Below are 26,236 nucleotides of genomic sequence, written 5' to 3'. Positions count from 1 at the left end.
GGTGCGTACGACGATGGATTTTGGCCACGGGGGTAGTGAGTTCACAAGGGCTCGGGTGGTGAGAAGGAGCCCCGGGGTCAGTGGTGGAGACAACACTACCTAGGCCGCACTAAGAACGGCATTAGATGATACCTATGTACCAATCTGGGCAGTTTCTTGGGGGTAACGGTGGAAGACCGTGTTACCTAACGCTTCTACGTAGTCTAGTGACTAGGTTTATTATTAGTGCTGTAATGACTATAATAATCTTTCTTCACCAAGGACCAGGGTAAGCTTGGTCCCACCTCGCTGGCCTGAGAAGTCACTACTCACATGTTGACAATCAAGGTGTCCGTCAGGTTCCCCAGTGACCAGGCTGCTTTGGCGCGGACGTTTGGAGACTTGTCATGAAGAGACGTCAGTACTGCGTTGGCGGTATCTGCGACAAACATCACATCCTATAAAGGGAAAACAATGCAATTAATTCTGGAAGTACAGACGGAAAAAAATTTCAAGTCTTCTTGTAGTTTATTTTGCTTTCACTTGGACTGTGAGCCCATTGTGGGACGGAAACTGTATCTGATCTGATTATCTTGCCTCTTCCCCAGGGCTTAGTACAGTGCTTGGCATATAGTATATGATCACTCTGTAACCTCCCCGGCGATTAGAACAGTGCTTTGCACACAGTAAGCGCTTAATAAATGCCATCACTATTATTATTATTAACAAATACCAAACTACTACTATTAAGAGAAGCAGTGTGGCTTAGTGGCAAGAGCACAGGCTTGGGAGTAAGAGGATGTGGGTTCTAAACCCGGCTCCGCCACTTGTCTGCTGTGTGACCTTGGACAAGTCACTTAATTTCTCTGGGCCTCAGTTACCTCATCTGCAAAATGGGGATTAACACTGTGAGCCCCACGTGGGACAACCTAATTACCTTGTATCTACCACAGCGCTTAGAACAGTCCTTGGTGCAAAGTAAGCGCTTAACAAATATCATTATTATTATTACAACAATAATCATAACAACCACCACCAAGACAGGTTTACCACAAATTTGGCAAGGATTATTATTCCTCTGATTTTAGCATATACACCCAGATTGGAAAAACATCAAATTCTCGATGTCAGGTGGATAATCGCATCTTTTCCAAGTGCTCGGTTCAGTTTGCCTAATTTTCTTGCCTAGAATATGTTAGATTTAGTTTCTCTAGGGATTTGTGTTCAGGAAATGTCAAGATAATGTTCCCGATTCAATTACTTTAAGAGTGGAAGAATAAAATAAAATAGGTCAAATAAAATATGCTAAGAAAACACGTCCAAAAAATACGTCCCCGAAATATGCCAAAACAGTTTGACACTTTCCTAATCCTTGGAATTTAAATAAAAATTAAATTAAAATTTAAATTAAATTCAGGAGAATCAGCGTGGCTTAGTGGAAAGAGCACGGGCTTTGGAGTCAGAGGTCAGTGGTTCAAATCCCAGCTCCACCACTTGTCAGCTGTGTGACTTTGGGCAAGTCACTTCACTTCTCTGGGCCTCAGTTACCTCATCTGTGAAATGGGGATGAAGACTGTGAGCCCCACGTGGGACAACCTGATCACCTTGTAACCTCCCCAGCGCTTAGAACAGTGCTTTGCCCATAGTAAGCGCTTAATACCATCATTATTATTATTAAATGAAAGGTAATATGCAAAAGTGATGTTTTTTCCTAATTTCGATTTGCCGATTAATAATAATTATGGTATTTGTTAAGCGCTATGCTCCAGGCACTGTACTGAGCGCTGGGGTGGATACAAGCGAGTCAGGTTGGATGCAGTCCCAGTCCCGTGTGGGGCTCACTGTTTCAATCCCCATTTAACAGATGAGATAACTGAGGCCCAGAGAACTTAAGTGACTTGCCCAAGGTCACTCAGCAGACAAGTGGCAGAGCAGGGATTAGAACCCGTGCCCTTCTGACTTCCGGGCTCTTTCCACTGTGCCATGCTGCTTCTCATATTCTGATCACGTCAGGACGTGAGAACCCGAAAAACGGGGGAAAAGTGAGTTTCCCAGGGCCCAGGCTGCAGCCTCCAAAATGACGTGTTGTCGATGTTTCCCTGTAGCGTGACAGGAGATTGAAACTGTTCCACGCTCACCTGCCTTAGACACGAGAACAGGACGTAGACTCCCAGGGCCCGGGCGGCAGCGGCTTTCACCAAGGGATTCTTACTGTGGTTTAATCCCAGCAGCACAGTGATGCACAGGATCTGCCCATCATTCTGCAAATTAGGGCCATGACGGAAAGAGAAATTAGGGACCGGGGGGAAAAAGAGAGCAGGAGAGAGCGCGAGAGAATATAAATGATTTATTCTCCGTATAAGCTGTAAAATAATAATAATAATGATGGTATTTATCAAGCACTTACTGTGCGCAAAGCTGTTCTAAGCGCTGGGGAAGTTACAAGGTGATCAGGTTGTCCCATGGCGGGCTCACAGTCTTCATCCCCATTTTATAGCTTGAGGGAACTGAGGCCCAGAGAAGTGACTTGCCCAAAGTCACACAGCTGACAATTGGTGGAGCCGGGATTTGAACCCATGACCTCTGACTCCAAAGCCCGGGCTCTTCCCACTGAGCCACGCTAAAATGTCATTAGGGAAAGCATGGCCTGGTGGAAAGAGCATGGACCTGGAAATCAGAGGACCTGGGTTTCTAAACCCAGCTCCGCCGCCTGCCTGATAGATGGCAATCCAGAAATGTGCGAAAGTCACATTATTATCATTAGTATTGGAAATTACATTGTATATAATTATTATATATATAATATGTTGGTTTACTTGGTTATTATTGTAATAATAATTGTGGTATTTGTTAAGCGCTCACTACATGCCACTGTACTAAGCGCTGGGGTAGACACAAGATAGTGAGGTTGGATACAGTCCCTAGCCCACATAGGGTTCACAGTCTTAATCCCCACTTTACAGATGAGGAAATGAGGCAGAGAGAAGTGAAGTAACTCGCCCAGGGTCACACAGCACACAAGTGGCAGAACCGGGATTAGAATCCATGTCTTCTACCTCCCAGGCACAGGCTCTATCCTCTAGGCCAGACTGCTTCTCCTGGGCCTGAGTTTCCTCATCTGTAAAATGGGGACTCAAACCCTGGTTTTTTCTTTTCTTTTTCTAATGGTACTATGTTCCAGGCCCTTTACTAAACACTGGGGTATATCTAAGCTGATCAGGTTGGACACAGTCTGTGTTCTACATGGGGCTCAAAGATTTGATCCCCATTTTACAGATGAGGTAACAGGCACAGAGGAGTTAAATGATTTGCCCAAGGCCACACAGCAGACAAGGGGCAGAGCTGGAATTAGAACCCAGGTCCTCTTGACTTCTAGCCCTGGGCTCTTACCACTAGCCCTGCTGCTTCTCCCTCCCACACAGACTGTAAACTCAGACTGAGCCCCCTCCTTCCTCTTCCTCCCTCCCCATCCTTCCCTTTCCTCCCCTCCCCATTCCCGCCGCCTTACCTCCTTCCCCTCCCCACAGCACCTGTATATATGTTTGTACAGATTTATTACTCTATTTATTTTACTTGTGCATATTTACTATTCTATTTATTTTGTTAATATGTTTTGTTTTGTTGTCTGTCTCCCCCTTCTAGACTGTGAGCCCGCTGTTGGGTAGGGACCGTCTCTATATGTTGCCAACTTGTACTTCCCAAGCGCTCAATATCATCATCATCATCATCAATCGTATTTATTGAGTGCTTACTATGTGCAGAGCACTGTACTAAGCGCTTGGGAAGTACAAATTGGCAACATATAGAGACAGTCCCTACTCAACAGTGGGCTCACAGTCTAAAAGGGGGAGACAGAGAACAAACCAAACATACTAACAAAATAAAATAAATAGAATAGATATGTACAAATAAAATAAATAAATAAATAAATAGAGTGATAAATATGTACAATAAATACGATTGCATGAATGAATGAATGGTACAGGGACTGTGTCCAACCTGATTATGTTGTATCTACCCCAGATACAGTGCTTGGCACAGAGCGTTTAACAAATATCACAATCGTCTTCATCATCATCAACAATTTAAAAGACCTCTCTCAACCCTGGTTTGTTTGGGGTTTTTTTGGAATATGCATGGTGCACTAAAGGGCGGGGAACTCCCAACATACAGTACGACAAGTTGGAGCCAAACGCAAGGACCAGAAATCCAGGGCTCTGCCACTCCCAGCCCCTGGCTATGGCCTTGGGGCACCAAACCGGCCAGGAATGGAGCCCGAGTCACCCGGGCTCCTTCTCAGGAAGGTCTGCCATGAGCCGCTGTCAATTTTACCCTCAGCGATCCATGAGCAGGGTGGGCTACGGCGGAGCCCCAAGAAGGGAGAAGCAGCGTGGCTTAACGGAAAGAGCACGGGCTTGGGAGTCAGAGGTTGTGGGTTCTAATCGCCGCTCCTCCCCTTGTCAGGTATGTGACCTTGGACAAGTCACTTAACTTCTCTGTGCCTTAGTTACCTCATCTGTAAAATGGGAATGAAGACTGTGAGCCCCACATGGGGCAACCTGATTACCTTGTACCTACCCCAGCGCTTAGAACAGTGCATATAGTAAACGCTTAAATACCAACATCATTATTATTATTATCATCACCTCCTGGCACGAAAGTAGAGGGACTGTGAGCTGGCCGTCAAAACCCAGAGCCCGGCCGGGTTCGATTCCGTGCCTGGCTCATGGTCTCGGGATCCGTGAGATCGGCCGACGCGGGGATCTAAGAAACGGTCTCTTCACCGTTGGTACAGACGCCGATTTTTCAGATGAGCCAAGGGTTTAAGACACGGACCGACGTTTGGAAATCATGATGAGATTTCACTGATAGGACGAGGGGCTGCAAATACCATTCCCGGTTGAAAGCGACGCCCTAGATGTCATGGGCAAGGAAGGGGTCACTTTTCTGGCTCACTGAAAATGTATGCGTTTCCCCTAATCACCATTTAAGCACTCAGAAGAATCCCACCAGCCCCCTTTACTCCGTCACATCAAATGTCCTGGGAAAAGGCAGAACCCACGATAAATACAGCAAATACTACTACTGAAGTTCCAGTAACATGCACCAGTTGCCGATGGTGGAGATGATTCTAAATTTACCGGCAGACAGCCGAAGGCCTCCGGTAGAATAGACGAGAGGGCATCGCAGGCACTAGCCTGGAGGGTAGGATGCTGGGAATTCTGAAGAGCCCCAGGTAACGGACCATTCAGCATCGCTGTCCAAAACATCACCACCTGCCATGGATAAATGGTTAAAAGCGCAGTCAGAGAAAAGGCCAAACGACAGTATTTTGGGAGTGCTTACTCTGTGCCGAGCATTTGGAAGAGTGCTACAGAGTTTGCAGACACGATCCCTGCCCTCGGTCTAGTGGTGATAGCCAAACGTGATCCTATTCCACGCTACGTCACCATCGTCATCATAACTGTGGTGTCTGTTAAATGCTTACTAAGTGTAGACCAGTATAAGGAGCTTGGATTTGGGAGTCAGAGTCCTGGGTTCTACTCCCAGCTCTGTCTCTGACCTGCTTTGGCAAATCACATGACCTCTTGGTGCATCAATTTTCCTCATCTGTTAAATGGGGATAAGATACCTCCTCTCCCTACCTCTTAGACTGTGAACCTTGTGGGAAGCAGGGCCTGTGTCTGATGGATTACCCTGGATCTACGATACCTGACTTACAATACTACCCGGTAAAAAATATTAAGCAAACGGATTTTAGGGTTTTCCTCTACTTCTGCTCTCTGGTTCATGGACTCTATCAAGGGATCCATCCTAATTCAGCCACGGTCAGCTTAAATTCACTTAAAGGATCTGTGGGGTAAACTGTCAGTATCCAATAGATCAGAAAACAACAGAATCAGCAAGCACTTGGGAATGTAGTGTCTGGAACTATTATTGCTTTTAATCGCATTGTAAATATTTTTCTGTGGTATTTCCCTTTTCACCCCTCTGTAAAAAAAAAACAAAACCCCAGTTTCCCTGGATAATTTGCAGCCATGGTCAGTTTTATTAGCTTTTATGCGCCATCATCCAGCGCTTAGAACAGTGCTCTGCACATAATATGTGCTTAACAAATGCCATTATTATTATTATTATTATTCAGAGTCCTCACCTCAAAACCAAGATTTGGTTATTTAGCTTTGCCCCAAAATTCTGAGCAAGACTGCCATAACTTCTCTGTGCCTCAACTGTAAAAATGGGGATTCAATACTTGATCTCCTTCCTAATTACACTGTGTGCTCCATGTGGAGAACAACCTGACTATTGCCTACCTACCCAAGCATTTAGTACAGTGCTTGGCACATAGAACTTGACAAATACCATAATATTATTATTATTATTGTTACTATTCCAACAGGTAGGGCTGATGGCAGGCATTCTTTTACCTACATGCATAGCTTGTAAGAGCCAGAAAGTAGTCCTATTTCCATAGAAATATCAGACATTGACTTGCCATTGTGTGTAAAAATCCCAGGCCCAACCTTTAACCTTGATTTTACCCAACTGAAGAAAAAAAAAAAAATGATCTCCACACAAACCATGAGTTTTTAATCTGAAAAATGTATTCCCTAATCATACTGTAAAAAAACAGTTTCCGGTTGTTCTTCAAGCAGTTCTCGCTTAAATTTGCGATTCACAACACTTAAAAATATTCTCTAGCCAATTTTCCAGGGTCCAAATTATTCTAATATAACACGCTGGACATTGAAACTAGAGTTTAAAGCCATTCAAGCATGAGGAAATGGAAAATGACCATATACGAGAACCAACTGGCTTACCAAGTTCACAGGTACTCTCTGATCAGAACTCACAGTAGAATCTGGTTTATACTGTTGTATTAAGCCCGTGCCCAGTTCCTCTAGGAGCTGACAACAAAGAAGGAATTGATTTTTATTAAAGAACAGTTCACAGTTCCTAGACTGTGAGCCCGCTGCTGGGTAGGGACCGCCGCTATACGTTGCCGACTTGTACTTCCCAAGCGCTTAGTACAGTGCTCTCCTCACAGTAAGCGCTCAATAAATGTGATTGAATGAATAACACTACGCTCAAGCCCAACGTCACCCTGCAAACAGAGAAAATGAATTCTCACAATTTACTTTCATGATAAATTTGCTCTGCAAAACGAGAGGGAAGGAAGCACTTGAGAAAAAGTGTGGGTTAGTGGCTAGATCATGAGCCTGGGAGTAAGAAGGACCTGGGTTCTAATCCCAGCTCCGTCACGTGTCTGTTGCGTGACCTTGGGCAAGTCCAAGTGAGGGCCTCATTTACCTAATCTGTAAAATGGGGATTAAGACTGTGAGCCCCATGTGGGGCAGGGACTATGTCCACCCTGATTAACTTATATTTATCCCAGTGCTTGACATGTAGTAAGCAATTAACAAGTACCATAATTATTATTGTTATTATTATTACTCCCTTAAAGAAAACCACCCACTAGGAGTAGGAACTATGCAATCAATATGCCAACAGAAGAAATCAGTCTGCTTGCACATATGCATCGCTCTTATAGGAGATTTAGAACTACCCCAGGCTAAATAATCAATCAACCCAATCAATCAATGATACTTATTGAGCCCTTATTGTGTGGACTAAGTGCTTGGGGGAGTAACCTTAATCAAACCATTTTACTAAACATAGAAAACCAGACTATTCTATCATCATCATCATCAATCGTATTTATTGAGTGCTTACTGTTTGCAGAGCACTGTACTAAACGCTTGGGAAGTACAAGTTGGCAACATATAGAGACAGTCCCTATCCAACAGTGGGCTCAGTAACCAAGCCATCGGTGAGGGAATTGAGGGTAAAATTGAGGCGATTTTTTTAAACGCTATTACCTTTGCTCCATGAAGCTGAATGGATGGATCGGTTTCTTTCATGCATTTGCACACCACCTCGCCAAGCTCAATCAAGTAGCTTTGAGCCATTGGAAAATAGCCCTTCACGAGATGGGCTAACACCTGTAGAGAACAAAAATGACTTTATACCATTCCAATTTCAACTCGATGTGCAAATAGGCCATCGGTACTAGGATGCTATCTCAAAGAGTACCAGAAAGCATAAATTACTCCACACCAGTGACGTCAAACTTTTCTCCCTCAAGGGTCAGACTAAATGGGCCACAGGTGAGCTCCCTTCTAGACTGTGAGCTCATTGTGGGCAGGGAATGTGTCTGTTGTTCTGTTGTACTCTCCCAAGGGCTTAGTACAGTGCTTTGCACACAGTGAGCGCTCAATAAATACGACTGAATAAGTGCCCTGGGAAAATGCTTGTCTTTCCATTGCTTAAAGGATTTGCCTGCATCCACCCCAGCACTTAGTACAGTGCCTGGCACATAGTAAGCACTTAAATACCATCATCATTATTATTAAGAAGCTAGACTTCTATAAAAGTCATCTGGAAAATACCATAAAAGTACTTCTGCCTTGCAGAAAAAACTCGAGGCAATTAAATCATCAGAGCAACCGGCCCCATTTTGACTCCAGTTCATTCATACATTCATTCAATCGTATTTATTGAGCACTTACTGTGTGCAGAGCACAGTACTAAGCGCTTGGAAAGTACAACTCGGCAACAAACAGAGATAATCCCTACCCAACGAAGGGCTGGCAGTCTAGAAGCGGGGAGACAAGAGAACAAAACAAAGCAAAACAAGTAGCCAGGCCTCAATGGCAGTGGGAAAGACTGACTATGAAATGTGCTACTTAGACACCTCCCCCGTGCAACCTGAAAGGGAAATTCTGAACACTCGGGGCCACCGACCTGTAAAGATTCCAGGCGAACGGGGGACGGTTCCAGCCCTCCTCCGGCTGCACAGCTCGTCTCCCCGTCGGAGAAGGGATCTTCCCTGGGCAGCACGACGGTGGAGACGCAGAGGCGGAGAAGCCAGCAGGGCTCCGACGAGGAGCCTGCCGAGGTCTGTGGGGTCTTCTCTTGAGCCTCGCCGTGGGGGTTGCTCCTCGGCGGGTAGGGAGAGCTGAGGTGATGGGAAGCGGCAGGGCCGCTGCTGCCACTCGAGACGGAAGGATTGGGCTGTTGTAAAAGCAGTTCCACTTCGGGTAAAGGAGCGTGGGCGGACACCACAGCCCCCAGGAGCGTGAGGCTCGACACCCGCACGTTAACGTCTGCGAAACCGAGAGGAAGGGCGGTCACCACCATCCCCCCCCGGGGAAACGGGGCCGGCCCCAATGGCACGGGAAAGGCCCGGAGACTTCTAGAAGCGGGACACCGAAAACAGTCCTCGGGAACCCTCCCAAAATGGAAGGTTCTCTTGCGAGAGGGATGTCGATCATTTGCTTCAGGTAAAGCCCAAGGGAAGGAATGGGGCCCTGGGGAGGGAGCTACGAAGGTCGGAGAGGAAACCCCAGAGCCATGAGGAGGCGGGGGGGGGGGGGGTCCCGGCCAAGTTTCCGGCGGGGGAGGAAGCCCGAGGCTGGTGTTGGCCGGGAAGGAGAAAGATCAGCCGGGGGGGACGATCAGAGCAGGACCCGCGGCGCGAGGGGTGGGTGGGCTCACAGTCGAGCAGCTAAGGCAAGTCAGGCGGTAGCTCAGAGGGACGGCAATGCCTGGGTTGAAGCGGGAACAAATACCAGACCAGGGAGGATGGGTGGTTATTCTGGGAATTAGTCTAAGACTCTAGGGGATAAAACTACAGATACTATGGAAACTCGTAACTAATAACTATCTACCTTTTTTTGAAGGAGCAGAGTGGCTTAGTGAAAAGAGCATAGGCAGGGAGTCAGGGGACCTGAATCCTAATCCTGGCTCTGCCACTTGCCTCCTGTGTGACCTTGGGCAAGTCACAACCTCTTTGGGCCTTGATTTCCTCATCTGGATCAGACACGGAGCTGTGCCTAGCTCGGGGACCTAAGTAGGACATTCAGACTGTAAGCTCCTTGGGGGTAAAGGACCCCGATTGTACTGTGCTTTCCCAAACACTCAGTACAGAGCTCTGCATTCAATAGGCACTCAATAAATACCACGGATCAACTAAGTCATTGATTCTGTCATTTTGGGATACGGCCATGTCCCGTCATTCAGAGACAGTATGTGTGAAAATGCTTTGACCATTTGTTGCTCTAATAACAACAGTACTAATAGTGGATAAACGCTTGCTATGGACCAACCGCTGTACTGAGCGCTGGGGTACATATGAGATTACTAGATCAGACACAGTCCCTGTCCCACTTGGGGCTCACCTAAACAGGAAGGAGAACAGGAACTTAACTTCCATTTTACAGATGAGGAAACTGAGGCAAGGGGCAGAGCCAGGATTAGAACCTAGGCCCCCTGACTGACACCCAGATCTGGGCTCTGTCCCCAAGGCCAAGCTACTTCTCGATAACTGAGAATGATAATACAGTGGCTGCGTAGCCTAGTGGTAGAGCCCGGGCCTGGGAATCGGAAGGGCTTGGGTTCTAATCCCACCTCCGCCACATTCACTGTGTGACCTTAGGCAAGTCACTTAACTGGGCCTCGGTTCCCTTATCTGTAAAATGGGGCTGAAAACTGTGAGCCTCATATGGGACACAGATTGGGTCCTGCCTGATTAGCTTGTATCTACCCCTGCGCTTAGTAGAGTGCCTGGCGCATAGTAAGCGCTTACCAAATACCAAAAAACAAAGTAAAAACTGTGGCATGTGTTATGAACCCGGCTCTGTGGGTTAACTGGGGCCCACGAGGTTTACAATAGGACAGACCTTTGTGGCGAATGTAAGGTTTGATCTGGTTCCAGACCTTAGTCAGCAGGCTGGGCTTCAGACGGTTATATGGTGCATTGGACACCAAATTCGCTAGGCACTGCAAAGCCAAACAAAAGAACACGTCAGGAACAGTGTTGTTTCCAACTTCACCCGTAAACGGAGATCTTTCAGAATGAGCCGTTGGGGAATAATAAGAAAACACTGCCCAAAACGCTGAACTGAAAAAACAATCAAAATGAGATCTTTACATCAAAAGAGGTATACGTTGTAATTGATCCAACCCCGGGCTACTGGTTGGTACGCTGTAGAGAACACAGACTAGACTGCACGCTCGTTGTGGGAAGGTCACTGTTTACTGTTGTGTTGTACTTTCCCAAGCCCTAAGTACAGTGCTCTGCACACAGTAAGCGCTTCATGGATATGACTGAATGAATGAACTAGGAGAGAAATGTAGATGGAGTTGTTAGAAAACCAAGGGGGAGAATGCCCACTTAACAACTAGACTAGCAAAAAGGATCTCCTCATTGCTTCGTTGGGGTCATGTACTTTGAATTTTGCCTTTCAGATTAAAACTGCCCATATGTTCCTAATATATTTAAAATTTTGCTTCTATTTACACTGTGAGCTCCCATGTGGGACGGGGAATGCACCCCACCTTGGCACATGGTAAGCACTTATAAAAACCGCAATAATAATAGTAATGTAAAATCCCTTGTGACCAAGGCATAAAGATAGGAGGGCGGTTAACCACCTTAGTTGCAAATATTTTTCAGTTTGTCTCCCCCGTCGGACCGTAAGCTCCTTGTGGGCAGGGAACATGTCACTCCTTCAATCTGTACTTACCCAACACCTAGTACAGAGCGCAGAGCCAGGCAGGCGCTCGATAAATATTAATGCTGCCGCTGCTCCTATTTACCTTAATTATTTGCGTGATGTTCTGAGAGGAGGATTCGGCCATCAAGGCTAAGAGAAGACATCGGTGTAACTCTCGGATGCTGGAAGCAATGGTTACAGAGAAGGGCGTAAATGCCCTTCTGTGGTCACTTGTGTCTTCGGCAACGGAAAGGAACTGCTTTGAGCCTTCCAAGATAGCTGACAAAACTTGAAGAGCACAGGCACGAGTCTGCAATTGGAAATCCACATTAACAGTTAAGAGAATGTCTTAATAAAGTGACTTTTCCTACCTCTGTTTTACCCCTAATAGCCGATACTTTCCATCCCATCATCACAAGTATTTCTTTCCCTCCCCTACTAAGTCTATATAATAATAATAATAATAATAATAATGGACTTTATTATTATTAGCACTGCTTTAAGCGCTGGGGAGGTTACAAGGTGATCAGGTTGTCCCATGGGGGGTTCACAGTCTTTATCCCCATTTTACAGATGAAACTATAGACTATATGTAGTCATTCACTTCACCTGAAATACTTCTACAGATTTTCTATATGCAGTAAATGATGTTGACATTGTTTAGCTTAGAAATTCTCAGGCCAATTCATTGTCCCAAGTGCTTAGTACAGTGCTCTGCAGGCAGTCTGTGCTCAATAAATACGACTCTAGTGTTTTGATAAATCTTAAGTACTTAAGTATTAAGAGCGGGAGCCATTTGTGGGACAGGGACTGTGGTCAACCTGATTAATTTGTCTCTACCCCAGTGCCTGGCGCTTAACAAATACCACAAAAAAAAAATAAAATAAACCAGCAAGGGGAAAGATGAGAAAAATTTCACTTTCCACGTGTCCGGTGCAAGGTTCTCACCTTTGGAGAAGGATCTTTCAAGGAAATCGTCATCAAGGACACAGATTGCGGGCTGCCTATTCCAGGTGAATCGGGCACAAAGGCTGACCAATAACCATAGAGAACTTTCTTCTCTATCGATTTGATAGTGGAGAGGAAACAGGTTAATGCCCCTTGGCGAACTTTGGCTTGGTAAAATCTGCGAGACCGGAGAAAAAGAAAGTGACCTTAACGGAAAAAAGAACTCAAGAAATACTGGTGGAAGCCTGGTTATTTCCACTTTCTCTGGAGCTCACTAACTTTAATAAGCCCCAAAGGAAGTCATTTTTATTATTTTATTAATTAAAATAATGAATTATTATTATTTTATTAATTATTTGTATTCATACTTTTTTATTTTAAAACCATGTGTCAGAATCTGCTTTGAAAATAACAATGATATATTTCTTACTTAGGTAACAGAGCAGATGGCAGAAGTACAGCTCGTGAGAAGTGCTGAGAATGAAAGAAGTGAAGGGGCAAAATGTTTTCCAATTACGAACTACGAGGGTTAGAGAGGCAAAGGAGGAAGGTGAAGTGGCTAGAGCCCGGGCCTGCGAGTCAGAAGGTCATGGGTTCTAATCCCGGCTCCGCCACTCGTCTGCTGTGTGACCTTGGGCAAGTCACTTCCCTTCTCTGGGCCTCAGTTACCATATCTGTAAAATAGGGATCGATACTGTGAGCCCCACGGGGGACAGGGACTGTGTCCAACCTGATTTGCTCATATCTACCTCAGCGCTTAGTACAGTGCTGGCGCATAGTAAGCGCTTAACAAACACCCTAATCATTATTATTAAAAGGGAGGGAAAAGGCAGATGTGTTCAGAAAAACACTACCCGCTATACGGCGCTTAGGCGCAGTGGACAGAGCACAGGCCCGGGAGTCGGAAGGTCACGGGTTCTAATCCCGGCTCTGCCGCTCGTCTGCTGTTACCTTGGGCAAGTCACTTCACTTTGCTGTGCCTCAGTTACCTCGTCTGTAAAATGGGGATTGAGACCGGGAGCCCCACGTGGGACAGGGACTGTATCCAACCCGATCTGCTTGAGTGCCATGGAACACAGTAAGCGCTGCGCGGCTCAGTGGAAAGAGCCTGGGCTTGGGAGTCAGAGGTCATGGGTTCTAATCCCGGTTCTGCCTCTTGCCTGCTGCGTGACTTTGGGCAAGCCACTTAACTTCTCTGGGCCTCAGTGACCTCATCTGTAAAATGGGGATTAAGACTGTGAGCCCCACGTGGGACAACCTGATTACCTTGTATCTACTCCAGTGCTTAGAACAGTGCTCGGCACATAGGAAGTGCTTAATACCAGAATTATTATTAATAATAATTATTATTATTATTAATGGGCAAGGACATATCTTAAACAGTTGATCTAAATAACAACCACCTCATTTTGCTCTGCATACCGCCTTCGGCATCGGAATAATCTGACTCGCTGCTGCTGATCCTCTTCCAATTGGAGGAGGAAGAAGAGCCGCGATCCTTCCCTGCAGGCCTGTTTCCTTCTAGCAGCAAATGCTGGGAAGCCAAGCAAGCGGCCCCTTGGCCTTCCCCTCCGTGGAGTTTCAATTTTTCCAGGCCGCAGTTCGGCTCGGCTCCCGCCTCGTCATCCGCTTCCTCTTTCGCTTCTTCCCCGGAGTGGCCTTTCTTTTGTTTCGCTTTTGCTTTTTTCCTTTTGCTCTGCTGTTAAGAGCAAAGGAAAATGAGGGAGACAAGGAAAATACCTCACCCGCAATCTCCTCGTTACTAGCATACATACGGCACTCATCTACAGCGACGACGCTGGCCCGCCTGTAATCTTGAGTGTGAGCCTCACGTGGGGCAGGGACTGTGTCCAACCTGTTTAATTTGCAGTGACCTAAAACAGTGCTTGGCACACAGTAAGTGCTTAACAAGTACCGTTATTATAATTATTATTATTACTGAGATTACATAGTAAGTGCTTCAAAATTACCACGCTTAGTACTGTCCTCTGCATTCAGTAAGCGTTCAATAAATGCCATTGATAATGATCAAGGGGGTAGCGATGGAAAACTTCGCCACGCCGGTCAGTAGCACACCTCTGCCTGAATTAAGGCCAATTCAGGGCAGTTACTCCACCCCAGATTATAAATAAGGATGCACGTCTGCCTGAATATCCCACCCTCCGACCTGGGAATAGAGCGCTCCTTGGTGATTCTGATAGGACAAACAACAAGTTCTCCCAAGTCGTAACAGAAAATACCAACTGAGGACTCGGGGCAGAAAAATAACAACAGAATCAAAAATATAAAGTTCTCAAGGTGAACTCACACCTATACAATAGAGCAAAGTGCACTTCCCATTTAAATAGAATAGACAGGGCCACTTCACTCTGGCAAAAACTCGTTACTTACAAGGAAATTGTCAGATGTGGCAGCCCGAATCAAATGAACGGTTTTGGGACATGACAAATGTAATGCTACCTCTTGAACGGCTTTTTCAGTACATTACTTTTATCGCTTAAAGTTAAACAACTTGTACTTCCCAACCGCTTAGCACAGTGCTCTGCACACAGTAAGCGCTCAATAAATATGATTGTATGAATGAACGAACTGTTGGCACAGAGAAGGTTTTAGGTAGAAATGACAAGAACAAGCTCGTAAAATAAAATGTAAACATACCCCTGTCGTTCTCGAACCGCTTGACTCCGACTGCTCTTGTTTGACAGGTGATCTCCCGTCGTACTGAGGCAGTGGAGCAGGGTATAAAACTGCAGGCATTTCTATATTCAGTCCGGGAAGTCCGTGAAACATGTATTTCTAAATGGTCAAACACAAACAAAGACATTCTCATACACGTACAAAACGAGTTCTCCACCGTCCCTGGATTTCCAACGTGACTGGTTCCAAAATGCTGCAGCCTAAATTGTAACATATAAGTCGGAACCAATATCCTCGTAGGAATATAATGTTACAAATGGGGGAATTGGTTCCTGAAACAAAGCCAGATGCCGTTTTTGCCAAAATGTACCAGAACTGTTATGCCCTTAAAATCCCACCTCCTCAAATAAACCCTCCCTGATTAATTCTCAACAACCCGAATCATCTCAATCTAATGACCTCCTCTAGCATAGGCATTTTACTTATTCCCATCCTCAGCCTTTGATACACATACACACACACACAGACATATTTATATATGGATAAGGGTATGAGGGTATAAGAATGAGTGTATATGCACACACCCATGAATGTTAACATATATGTAAATAATGTTATATGTGTGTATGTATAATTTATTCCGACAACTCTTCTTGTAAATATATTTATGCTTGTCCCCTCCATTAGAGTGCAAGCTCCTTGTGGGGAGGTAATGTGTCTCTTCTTACTGTTATACTGTACAGAGCAGGCCCCAGTTAGCAGGAATTTACAAATTGTAGTCAATACCAACCAATCCACATCAACAAGATTATAGAGAAGCAGCATGGCCTAGTGGATAGAGCATGGGCCTGGGAATCAGAAGGATCTGGGTTCCAATCCCAGCTTCGCCCCTTGTCTGCCGGGTGACCTTGGGGAAGTCATTTCCCATCTCTGTGCCTCATCTGTAAAATGGGGATTGAGACAGAGTCCCATGCGGGACTGTCCAACCCGATTTGCTTGTAACCAACCCAGCGCTTAGTACAGTGCAGAGTAAGCACTTAACAAACGCCATAATTATTATTATTATTATTATTATAATTAACCACATGTAAGCTGGGATGGAAAACTTTAAGGAAAATGGAAGAGAAAAGGGCTCCTTACCGTTTTCTTTTCCAGTGATCAACTCACACTAACACCCCTCCGCACCTTTCCAATACTTAGCTTCCTTCTCGCATCAAATTTTTCCCCTCATTTAAACATAGATAGGATAAGTCCCTGTCACCATATGGGTGAATTAACCACTTAAAGCTAAAAACAATTACCTTGAGCACTGCAAGAAGAGACCCAAGTTGATCGGTCTCTGTAAGTTTCATTTTCCCACCATTCAGGAGGGACTGGATACCTTTCATTGCATTCTGCAACAACTGCCCGGGGAGAGAGAGAGAGAACGTCTTTTAGCAAGTCCATTTTAAAATATAAGCCTGAAGACTGTAAGCTTACAGTGGACAGGAAACATGACTATCAACTCTGTTTTACTGTACTCCCAAGTGCCTACATACAGTGCTCTGCACAAGAAGCATTCAATAAATCCCAACTGATAGATTAAAAAGGAAAAAATTGGAGTGTACTATGAATCAATCAATTGAAAGCCCTAGAATTACAATTCTGAATATATATGGAATTTACATTCTACATTCTTTAGAACTATTGTCATCCCAAGGTGGGAGGTCAGGAATTTTTCTGTAAATCAGGCATGGCTGAAAAATAATCTAAAATACTTTAAAAAATCTCAAAGGGTTACCCTGTCTGAAAACAAAAGGAAAATATAATCCAGGTGTTCTAGGGCTCAGATTTTCATATACCCCAGTGTTTGAAAATTACTACCTACCATGCAAAAGAGGATATCATCCATACCAGAGACTTTTGAAGACTGTAAAATAGTTAGGAAAGTTTGGAAGCAGACGTTTCTGTAAGCTTCGTCCAAATACGGTTGTCCTGGCACACTAAAACAGACAGGAAACAACATACAATAATTAAGTTCATCGCTCAGATTGTAACACTTAGAATGGGGCTTGGGAAATCACTCACTGCAAAAGGATCTTAGACTGCAGTCGTGAAGAATGGAGAAAACTGAATCTCACAGGCGTAATGGGATTAACCACGTTCACCCACGCAATGGGAGCTGCCAGATTTAGAACCCAAATCCACAGACTTCCAAGTTAGTAGTCTTTTCCCCCTCCCCGTTACCCTGGGAGCTCAATGTAGGATGGGGACTGACCTAATTCTCTTATGTTATCATTAGTCTTAATCCCCATTTTACAGATGAGGTCTCAGAGAAGTGACTTGCCTAACATCACCCAGTGGGCAAGTGCAGGGGCTGGGATTAGAACCCAGGTCCTTGCGACACCCAGGCCTATGTTCTGTCCACTAAGCCGTGCTAAAAAAAAAAACCAACAAAACAAAAAACCATAATTATCATTAATTATTATGTGAGCAAAAGTCTGCAGAATTTAAAATGGTCTGAATAAAGCAGGAGGTCCGGGAAGAAGTAAGGGTGGTGGGTTGTAATGGTAATTATGGTATCTGTTAAGCGCTTACTATGTGCCAGCCACTGTACTAAGTGATAGGGTGAGAAGCAGCGTGGCTTAGTCGAAAGAGCCCGGGCTTGGGAATCAGAGGTCGTGGGTTCTAATCCCGGCTTCGCCACTGATCAGCTGTGTGACTTTGAGCAAGTCATTTCACTTCTCTGTGCCTCAGTTACCTCATCTGTAAAATGGGGATTAAGACTGTGAGCCCCTCATGGGACAACCTGATTACCCTGTATGTACCCTAGTGCTTACAACAGTGCTTGGCACATAGTAAGAGCTTAACAAACGCCATCATCATTACTATTATTACAAGTAAATCAGATTGGACACAGTCCCTGTTCCACATGGGGCTCACGGTCTCAATCCCCATTTTCCGGACAAGGGAACTGAGGCCCGGAGCAGTGAAGTGACTTGCCCAAGACCACACAGCAGACAAGTGGCAGAGCCGGGATTAGAACTCGGGTCCTTCTGACCCTCAGGCCCGTGTTCTATCCATCAAGCCATGCTGCTTTAATGGATAACGATGAACGGCCCTTCCTAGTTCATGGGCATGGGAGTCAGAGGACGTGGGTTCTAATCCTGGCTCCGCCACTCGTCTGCTGTGCGACTTTAGGCAAGACACTTAACTTCTCTGGACCTCAGTTACCTCAGCTGTAAAATGGGGATTAAGACTGTAAACCCCATGTGGGACAACCTGATTACAATATATCTCCCCTAGCAGTGCTTGACACATAGTGAGCACTTAATACTATTATTATTATTATTCTCTGGGCCTCAGTTATCTCATCTGTAAAATGGAGATTGAGACTATGAGCCCCACATGGCGCAAGGACTGCGTCCAATCCGATTTGCTAGCATCCACTCCAGCGCTTAGTACAGTGACTGGCTGAAGTGCTTAACATCCTGTATATATGTATATATGTTTGTACATATTTATTACTCTATTTATTTATTTATTTATTTTACTTGTATTTATCTATTCTATTTATTTTATTTTGTTAGTATGTTTGGTTTTGTCTCCCCCTTTTAGACTGTGAGCCCACTGTTGGGTAGGGACTGTCTCTATATGTTGCCAATTTGTACTTCCCAAGGGTTTAGTACAGTGCTCTGCACACAGTAAGCGCTCAATAAATACGACTGATTGATTGACTGATTGATTAACAAATACCATTACCACTATCATCATCATCATTATTATTATTTTTATTACCTGAGACATAAGTTTGCCGCACAATGCACTGCGGCCCTCATGAGTTCGGGGTCAGATTGCACTGAATCAGTCAACTTGATCAAGATTCCAGTTTCACCCAGCAAGTCCGGAAGGAACTAAAAGAAACAGAAGTTAGACGGTGCAGGCTAAACGCAGAGCGGGAGGTTAATAGCAATCTTTACCGAAGCTCCCAAAGGTCTGGCTGCTAATTACATCTTTTGGAAAGGAAGGCAAAGAAACACTAAAGGCACGTCCGGCAGGCCAGATTATTTGAAATCAAAGAGGGCCACCAGGAATTCAGATCACTCAGTCGTATTTATTGAGCGTTTACTTTATGCAGAGCACGGTACTAAGCGGTTGGGAGAGTACAAAACAACAATATAACAATATAACAGACACATTTCCCGCCCACAAAGAGCGTACAGTCTAGCTGGGGGAGACAGACATTAATATAAATCAATAAATTACAGATATATACATAAGCGCTGTGGGGCTGGGAGGGGAGATGAATAAAGGGAGCAAGTCAGGGCGATGTGGAAGCGAATGGGAGAAAAGGAAAAGAGGGCTTTATCGGGGGAGGCCTTTTGGAAGGGTTGTGCCTTCCATAAGGCTTTGAAAGTCTGTTGGATATGTCAAAGTTCGGAGCCACAGGACCCAGGTTCTAATCCCGGTTCTGCCTCACACAGAAGAGAGTTGCTTCACTTCTCTATGCCTCAGTTTCCTCACCTGTAAAATGGGGACTCCATACCTGTCCTCCCACTCTCTTAGACTGTGAGCCCCATGTGGGGCAGGGACTGTGTCTGAGCCGATTATCCTGCATCGCCCGTAGCACTTAGTACAGTGCTTGGCACAGAGTAAGCACTTGAGAAGGATCGCCGTTATTAAATGGGGGCCCTTGAGTGGGAACTAGAGGACTTAAGGGGAAGTAGCTGAGGAAGCTACCAGTGCTCAGCAGAGGAAGGACAAGACAAACACGCCCCCAATTTAAAATCCAGAAGCCACTTTCAACTTGCAATCTACACAATCGCGTCAAGGGAGGGAGGGAGGGGAAAATTTTCGGCCAATACAACGTTTTGCCGCCTTAATTAAAGGAGGGAAAGATAAACCTAGACTACCTTCTGACATTTAGGGCCATTGTAGTAGACGAGGGTGGCCAGAGCCTGAAGGATTTCTAGGTGCGTCCAAGAGCTGCACTGCTGAAACGCGGAGATGGTGTAGGCCATAAGGAAATCCAAGTTCTGTTCGTCGACAATCACCTGGTGCGAGAGAGAAGAATGTCAGGCAATATAGAGCGTGACTCTGATAGTATTTGTTTACTTATTTGCATTTAACTCACGTGTGTTTTCAATTATTGAACACTTAGCAGTTTATGTCCGCTTGTCTTCATTGTTCAATGGTACTTGATGGACTGTATTAAGTGCTTACTATGTGCAAAGCACTGTACGCCGGACAAACTCTAAGCTCCTCCAGGGCAGGAATGGGATCACAGACCGTCTGGTATGGTGCTGCTAGGTTGGGAACCCCTAAAAACCAGGGACCGTGCTAATTCCCACCTAAGGAGTCTCTCCCAGCGATGAATACAGTGTTCAATAAATAGCTGATGATAAAGGATCTAATTTCTGAAAAATACCATTGCTGGTTTGGATGTCCAAAAATACTCGGCCATTAAAAAATAGGCACAAATCCCTGCCAATTTAGCAACGTTAAACAGATGGTGCATATGGGCCGCATTAATTATGTACATATACTGTAATTTTTATTAAAACACTAATTTGTCCATAGTCTAATTCCGGTCCCAGGTCCATGAGTTTGTGCTAATTTTAATAGTATAATCACTAATAATTAAAAAAAAACTAGTTATGGTCAATCAACAGCATTTATTGAGCACTTTCTACGTGCAGAGCACTGTATTAAGCACTTGGAAGACTGTGAGCCCCCTGTGGGACAATCTGATTCCCTTGTAACCTCCCCAGCGCTTAGAACAGTGCTTTTCACATAGTAAGCGCTTAGAGAAGTGGCATGGCTCAATGGCAAGAGCCCGGGCTTTGGAGTCAGAGGTCATGGGTTCGAATCCAGGCTCTGCCAATTGTCAGCTGTGTGACTTTGGGCAAGTCACTTCACTTCTCTGGGCCTCAGTTACCTCATCTGTAAAATGGGGATTAAGACTGTGAGCCCCACGTGGGACAACCTGATACCCTTGTATCCCCCCCAGTGCTTAGAACAGTGCTTTGCACATAGTAAGTGCTCAATAAATACGATTGAATGAATACATGCTATTATTATTATTATTATTATTATACAGCAGAATTAGCAGACCAGTTCCCTGCCTATAACAAACGTACGGTCTGGTATTTACTACTACTACTACTACTACTACTACTAATAACAATAATAATTGTGGTATTTGTTAAGCACTTACTATGTGCCACACACTATTCTAAGGGTTGGGGTAGATATCAGCAGATTGGGTTAGACCCCGTCTCTGTCCCACATGGGGCTCTCAGTCTTAACCCCCATTTTACAGATGAGGGAACTGAGGCCCAGGGAAGTGAAGTGACTTACCCAAGGCCACACAGCAGACAAGTGGCAGAGCTGGGATTAGAACCCAGGTCCTTCTGTCGCCCAGGCCGTGCTCTAATCACCTTGCAGCGCTGCTTTAAGCACTTACACGTTATGGACAGGGAATGAAGCTGCTAACTCTGATGCGTGGTACTCGCCTGAGCACTTACTACAGTGCTCTGCATACAGTAAGCGCTCAATAAATACCACTGAGTCCAAAAAAAGAAAAAAGGATGGTGGGAGACAAGTGCCATGGCAGGAAGTGATACCGTAGTCAATTCTCCCAGTGGCCAAGTTTACTTCCTGGAAGGCGCCTTCCCTCTTTCGGACCTCTAAGAGACCACTTTCTGCATGCTGTATGACCTTGGGAGGATCACTTCACTTCTCTGGGTCTAAGTTACCACATCAGTAAATGGGGATTAAGACTGTGAGCCCCACGTGGGCCTGCGACTGCGTCCAACCTGATTACCTTGTATGTACCCGCGTTTAGAACAGTGCTTGACACATAGTATGCGCTTAACAAACACATCATCATTGCAGGATGCAAATGAAAGCTCTTGAGGGGAACTGTGTTTATTGTGGTTAAAGTTACAGGGCAGAAGATCGTACTGCCCTGGCAGAAAGAGCCTGGGCCTGAAGCCAAGGAACCTGGGTTCAAGAACCAGCCCTGCCACTGCTGTGTGACCTTGGACAAGTCGTTTCACTTCTCCACACTTCACCTTCCTCATCTATAAAATGGAAATAAAATACTTCCTCTCCCCCATCACAGGGATGTTGTGTTGACAAACTGAGTGAGAAGATGTGAAAACGCTTTGGAAAAATCAAAAGGGGGGAAAAAACTCAAACTGCCATCACAGGAATATAGCGTGGCCTATTGGATACAGAATGGGCCTAGGAATCGGAAGGACCTGGGTTCCAGTCCTGGTTCTGCCACTTGATTGCGGTGCGACCTTGGATAAGTCACTTCACTTCTCTGGGCCTCAGTGAACTCATCTGTAAAATGGGGATTAAGACTGTCAGTCCCATGTGGGGTAGAGTCTGTGCCCAACCTAATAGCTTAAGCAGCGTGGCTCAGTGGAAAGATCACGGGCTTTGGAGTCAGAGGTCATGGGTTCGAATCCCGGCTCCACCACATGTCTACTGTGTGACCTTGGGCAAGTCACTTAACTTCTCTGAGCCTCAGTTACATCATCTGTAAAATGGGGATTAAGACTGTGAGCCCCACGTGGGACAACCTGATCACTCTGTACCCCCAGTGCTTAGAAGAGTGCTTTGCACATAGTAAGCGCTTAACAAATGCCAAAATTATTATTATTATTATTATTATTATCTGCCCCGCGCTTAGAACAGTGCCTGGCACAGGGTAAGCGCTTAACAAATACCATTTTTTTTAAAAAAAGAAGACAGCAGCCTACAAACAATGGAATAGTTACTGGAGAGAAATAGGGCCAGTTCTTGCTTTCAAGAACTGGATGATTTTTTCCTTACCTGCAATCTATTAAGCAAATGGTGAATAAGATGAAAAACTTTGCTGACGAGGTGCTCCTGATTAAAAGGCACTAATTGGCAGGCTTGAACAAGTAAAGCGCAAACTTCCTATGAAAAGAAGAAGAGAAAGTGCAATAGCAAATGAACGCTTATACGAAACACCTGGCTCAAGGAGCATGCAGGGTCCTATTAAGTGGGGAAAAAAAATAAAAGTGAGGGCTCAGAAGATAAAAGGAGGAAAAAGAACCCTGTAACGGTGAAGCGATGGACTAAAACGGGTCCATCTGAGTTGCCGTCTTCCCGCGATCTCGTTTGCCGACCCTCGTCCGCGACCTGCCTCTGGCCTGGAGCTCCCTTGTGCTTCACATCTGACAGACGATCACTCTCCCCACCGTCAGAGCCTTATTTAAAACACATCTCCTCCAAGAGGCCTTCACCGACTGAACCGTCATTTCTTCTTCTCCCCCAACCTTCTGCGTCTCCCTCGCCCTCAGACTTGCTCCCTTCATTCAGTCCTCCCTCGGCACTTATGTACAGATCCATAAATCATCTATATTTATGTCTGCCTCCCATCTAAACTGTAAGGTTTTTGTGAGCAGGGAACGTATCTACCGACTCTGCTATATTGTACTCTCCCAAGTGCTGAGTACAGTGCTCTGCACGCAGTAAGTGCTCCAATTCTACTGATCAACTGATCTTTCTTTGCACGTCTGCCAGTTATTAGAGCATCCTCTCTATGCTCTAATAACTGGAAGACGTGCAAAGGAAGAAAGAAAGGGTGAATTAAAGCGGCCAAACAGATTAAACTCGTGGGAAACAGGGGAAACTGGAGTTGGGGGCATGAACTAAAAGTGAAATAAATCCAGACTCATAAAGCCTTGCTAAAAGGTAGAACAGACAAGAAACGATGTGACCTTGTGGTTTGAGCAGGGGCCTGGGAATCAGAAAACCTGGGCTCTGACCCTGGCTCCGCCACTTGCCCGCCGCGTGACCTTGGACAAGACACTCCACTTCTCCGGGCCTCAGTTACCTCATCTGGAAAATGGGGATTAAGACTGTGAGCCCCATTTGGGACAGGGACGGTGTCCAATCTAATTAGCCTGTCTCTACCCCAGGGCGTAAAAGATTGCCTGGTACACAGTAAGCACTTAAATACCAGCAAAAAAGGACATGCACAGGGCTGCTTTTAAATAAAATGCTAAACGCAACAAGGGGAGTCAGTCAGGCACTTGTATTTACTGAGCACTTACTGTGGGTAGAGCACTGTATTAAGCACTTGGGAGAGTACAATATAACAGATATATTCCCGGCCCACAATGAGCTTACAATCCAGAAGGGGGGATATTCATATAAATAAATAAAAATTAGAGTGCTGTGGGGCTGCGGGGTTTGAATCAAGGGAATGAGTCAAGGCGGCGCGGAAGGACTGGGAGAAGAGGATAGGTGGGCTTAGGGAAGGCCTCTTGAAGATATGCCTTCAAAAAGATGTATGTTGGTGTTAGAAGATTGAAGTGTGCTGGCTGGGTCGTCAAAGAGTAGCGAGCCAATTTAAGAGGGGGCAAGGGGATTGAGGGCTTTAAGGCCGCAGTTTCTGTTTGCTGTGGAGGTGGATGGGCAACTACTGGAGGTTCTTGAGGTGTGAGGACGTTTTCTGAAAAATGATCTGGGCAGCAAAATGAAATATGGACTGGAGTGGGCATCCTCAGCAGAAGGCAGTGTGGCACAGTGGAAAGAGCCCGAGCTTTGGAGTCAGAGGAAATGGGTTCAAATCCCAACTCCACCACCTGTCAGCTGTGTGACTTTGGACAAGTCACTTCACTTCTCTGGGCCTCAGTTCCCTCATCTGTAAAATGGGGATGAAAACTGTGAGCCCCCCGTGGGATGACCTGATCACCTTGTGACCTCCCCAGCGCTTAGGACAGTGCTTTGCACATAGTAAGCGCTTAACAAATACCATCATTACTATTGTTATTCTCTGGCCCTCAGTTACCTCATCTGTAAAATGGGGATGAAAACTGTGAGACCCCCGTGGGATAACCTGATCACCTTGTAACCTCCCCAGTGCTTAGAACAGTGCTTTGCACATGGTAAGCAAATACCATCATTACTATTATTATTCTCTGGGCCCCAGTTACCTCATCTGTAAAACGGGGATGAAGATCATGAGCCCCCCCCATGGGACGACCCGATCACCTTGTAACCTCCCCAGCGCTTAGAACAGTGCTTTGCACATAGTAAGCGTTTAATACTATTATCATTATTATTCTCTGGGCCTCAGTTCCCTCATCTGTAAAATGGGGATGAAGACTGTGAGCCCCCCGTGGGACAACCTGATCACCTTGTAACCTCCCCAGCGCTTAAAACAGTGCTTTGCACATAGTAAGTGCCTAACAAATACCATTATTATTATTATTCTCTGGGCCTCAGTTACCTCATCTGTAAAATGGGGATGAAAACTGTGAGCCCCCCCGTGGGACCACCTGATCACCTTGTAACCTCCCCAGCGCTTAGAACGGTGCTTTGCACATAGTAAGCGCTTAGCAAATACCATCATTATTATTATTATTCTCTGGGCCTCAGTTCCCTCATCTGTCAAATGGGGATGAAGACTGGGAGCCCCCCGTGGGACCACCTGATCACCTTGTAACCTCCCCAGCGCTTAAGACAGTGCTTTGCCCATAGTAAGCGCTTAACAACTACAATAATTATTACTAATAATTATATTATTATATTAATTATATTAATTAATATATTATTGACAATAATAATTATTATTGTTATTATTATTATTGATGGGCGAGTTGAAGGAGGGCCAAGAGAGGGAGGCTCCCCATGGCCAACAGGGCCCGACTTCCGGTCCCCGGGCCCCACTTCCGGTCCCCCGGGGCCGACTTCCGGTCCGCACCTCGGGCCCGCCGCCGACGCCTCCGCCCTCGCTGTAGTTGTCGGAGATGAGCTCGTCGAACAGGAGGTGGAGCTCGGTGCGGGCGGCGCTGCTGTCGGCGGGCCGCAGCGCGCCCATCCGGGCCGACAGGCGACGGAACCCGCTCCCCGAGCCCGGCGGGGGCGGGGGCCGAGGCCTGCACGCCGCCGCCGCCGCTCCGGCCGCCATCTTCCCTCCCTATGGCAACCACCAACTACTTCCGGGTCACCGGGCCACGCCCCCATCCGCCAGCGAGGGGGCGCTCAACGCCCTTTATAGGCAGGCGGGGGCCCCTCCGCGGGGCCTGGGCCTTGACCTCTGACCCGGAAGGGTTCTGGGACGCCGCCATGCAGGGCCTGTTGAGCCA

General features: G+C 45.8%; 1 protein-coding gene across 1 annotated transcript in view; it reads right to left on the bottom strand.

Annotated features, from left to right (window-relative positions):
- HEATR6 (HEAT repeat containing 6) overlaps positions 1-26,028 on the bottom strand; it is a gene marked incomplete at its 5' end in the record, with an annotated part of 31,261 nt that extends 5,233 nt beyond the window's left edge. The window contains 17 exons of the mRNA XM_038759675.1: positions 313-437; positions 2,118-2,240; positions 5,121-5,255; positions 6,801-6,887; positions 7,860-7,982; positions 8,785-9,146; positions 10,722-10,821; positions 11,641-11,847; positions 12,486-12,663; positions 13,889-14,181; positions 15,144-15,281; positions 16,424-16,525; positions 16,990-17,104; positions 18,900-19,015; positions 20,015-20,155; positions 22,947-23,054; positions 25,852-26,028. Coding sequence (XP_038615603.1) covers positions 313-437; positions 2,118-2,240; positions 5,121-5,255; positions 6,801-6,887; positions 7,860-7,982; positions 8,785-9,146; positions 10,722-10,821; positions 11,641-11,847; positions 12,486-12,663; positions 13,889-14,181; positions 15,144-15,281; positions 16,424-16,525; positions 16,990-17,104; positions 18,900-19,015; positions 20,015-20,155; positions 22,947-23,054; positions 25,852-26,028 — 2,630 coding nt within the window. The remainder of the gene's footprint in view (positions 1-312; positions 438-2,117; positions 2,241-5,120; positions 5,256-6,800; positions 6,888-7,859; positions 7,983-8,784; positions 9,147-10,721; positions 10,822-11,640; positions 11,848-12,485; positions 12,664-13,888; positions 14,182-15,143; positions 15,282-16,423; positions 16,526-16,989; positions 17,105-18,899; positions 19,016-20,014; positions 20,156-22,946; positions 23,055-25,851) is intronic.
- Between the last annotated feature and the right edge of the window lie 208 nt (positions 26,029-26,236).

The sequence above is a fragment of the Tachyglossus aculeatus genome, chromosome 17 (assembly GCF_015852505.1).
Source record: "Tachyglossus aculeatus isolate mTacAcu1 chromosome 17, mTacAcu1.pri, whole genome shotgun sequence".
Lineage (NCBI taxonomy): Eukaryota > Metazoa > Chordata > Mammalia > Monotremata > Tachyglossidae > Tachyglossus > Tachyglossus aculeatus.
Note: the sequence above shows the minus strand (reverse complement) of the source record. Positions and strands in the feature narration are given on the sequence as shown.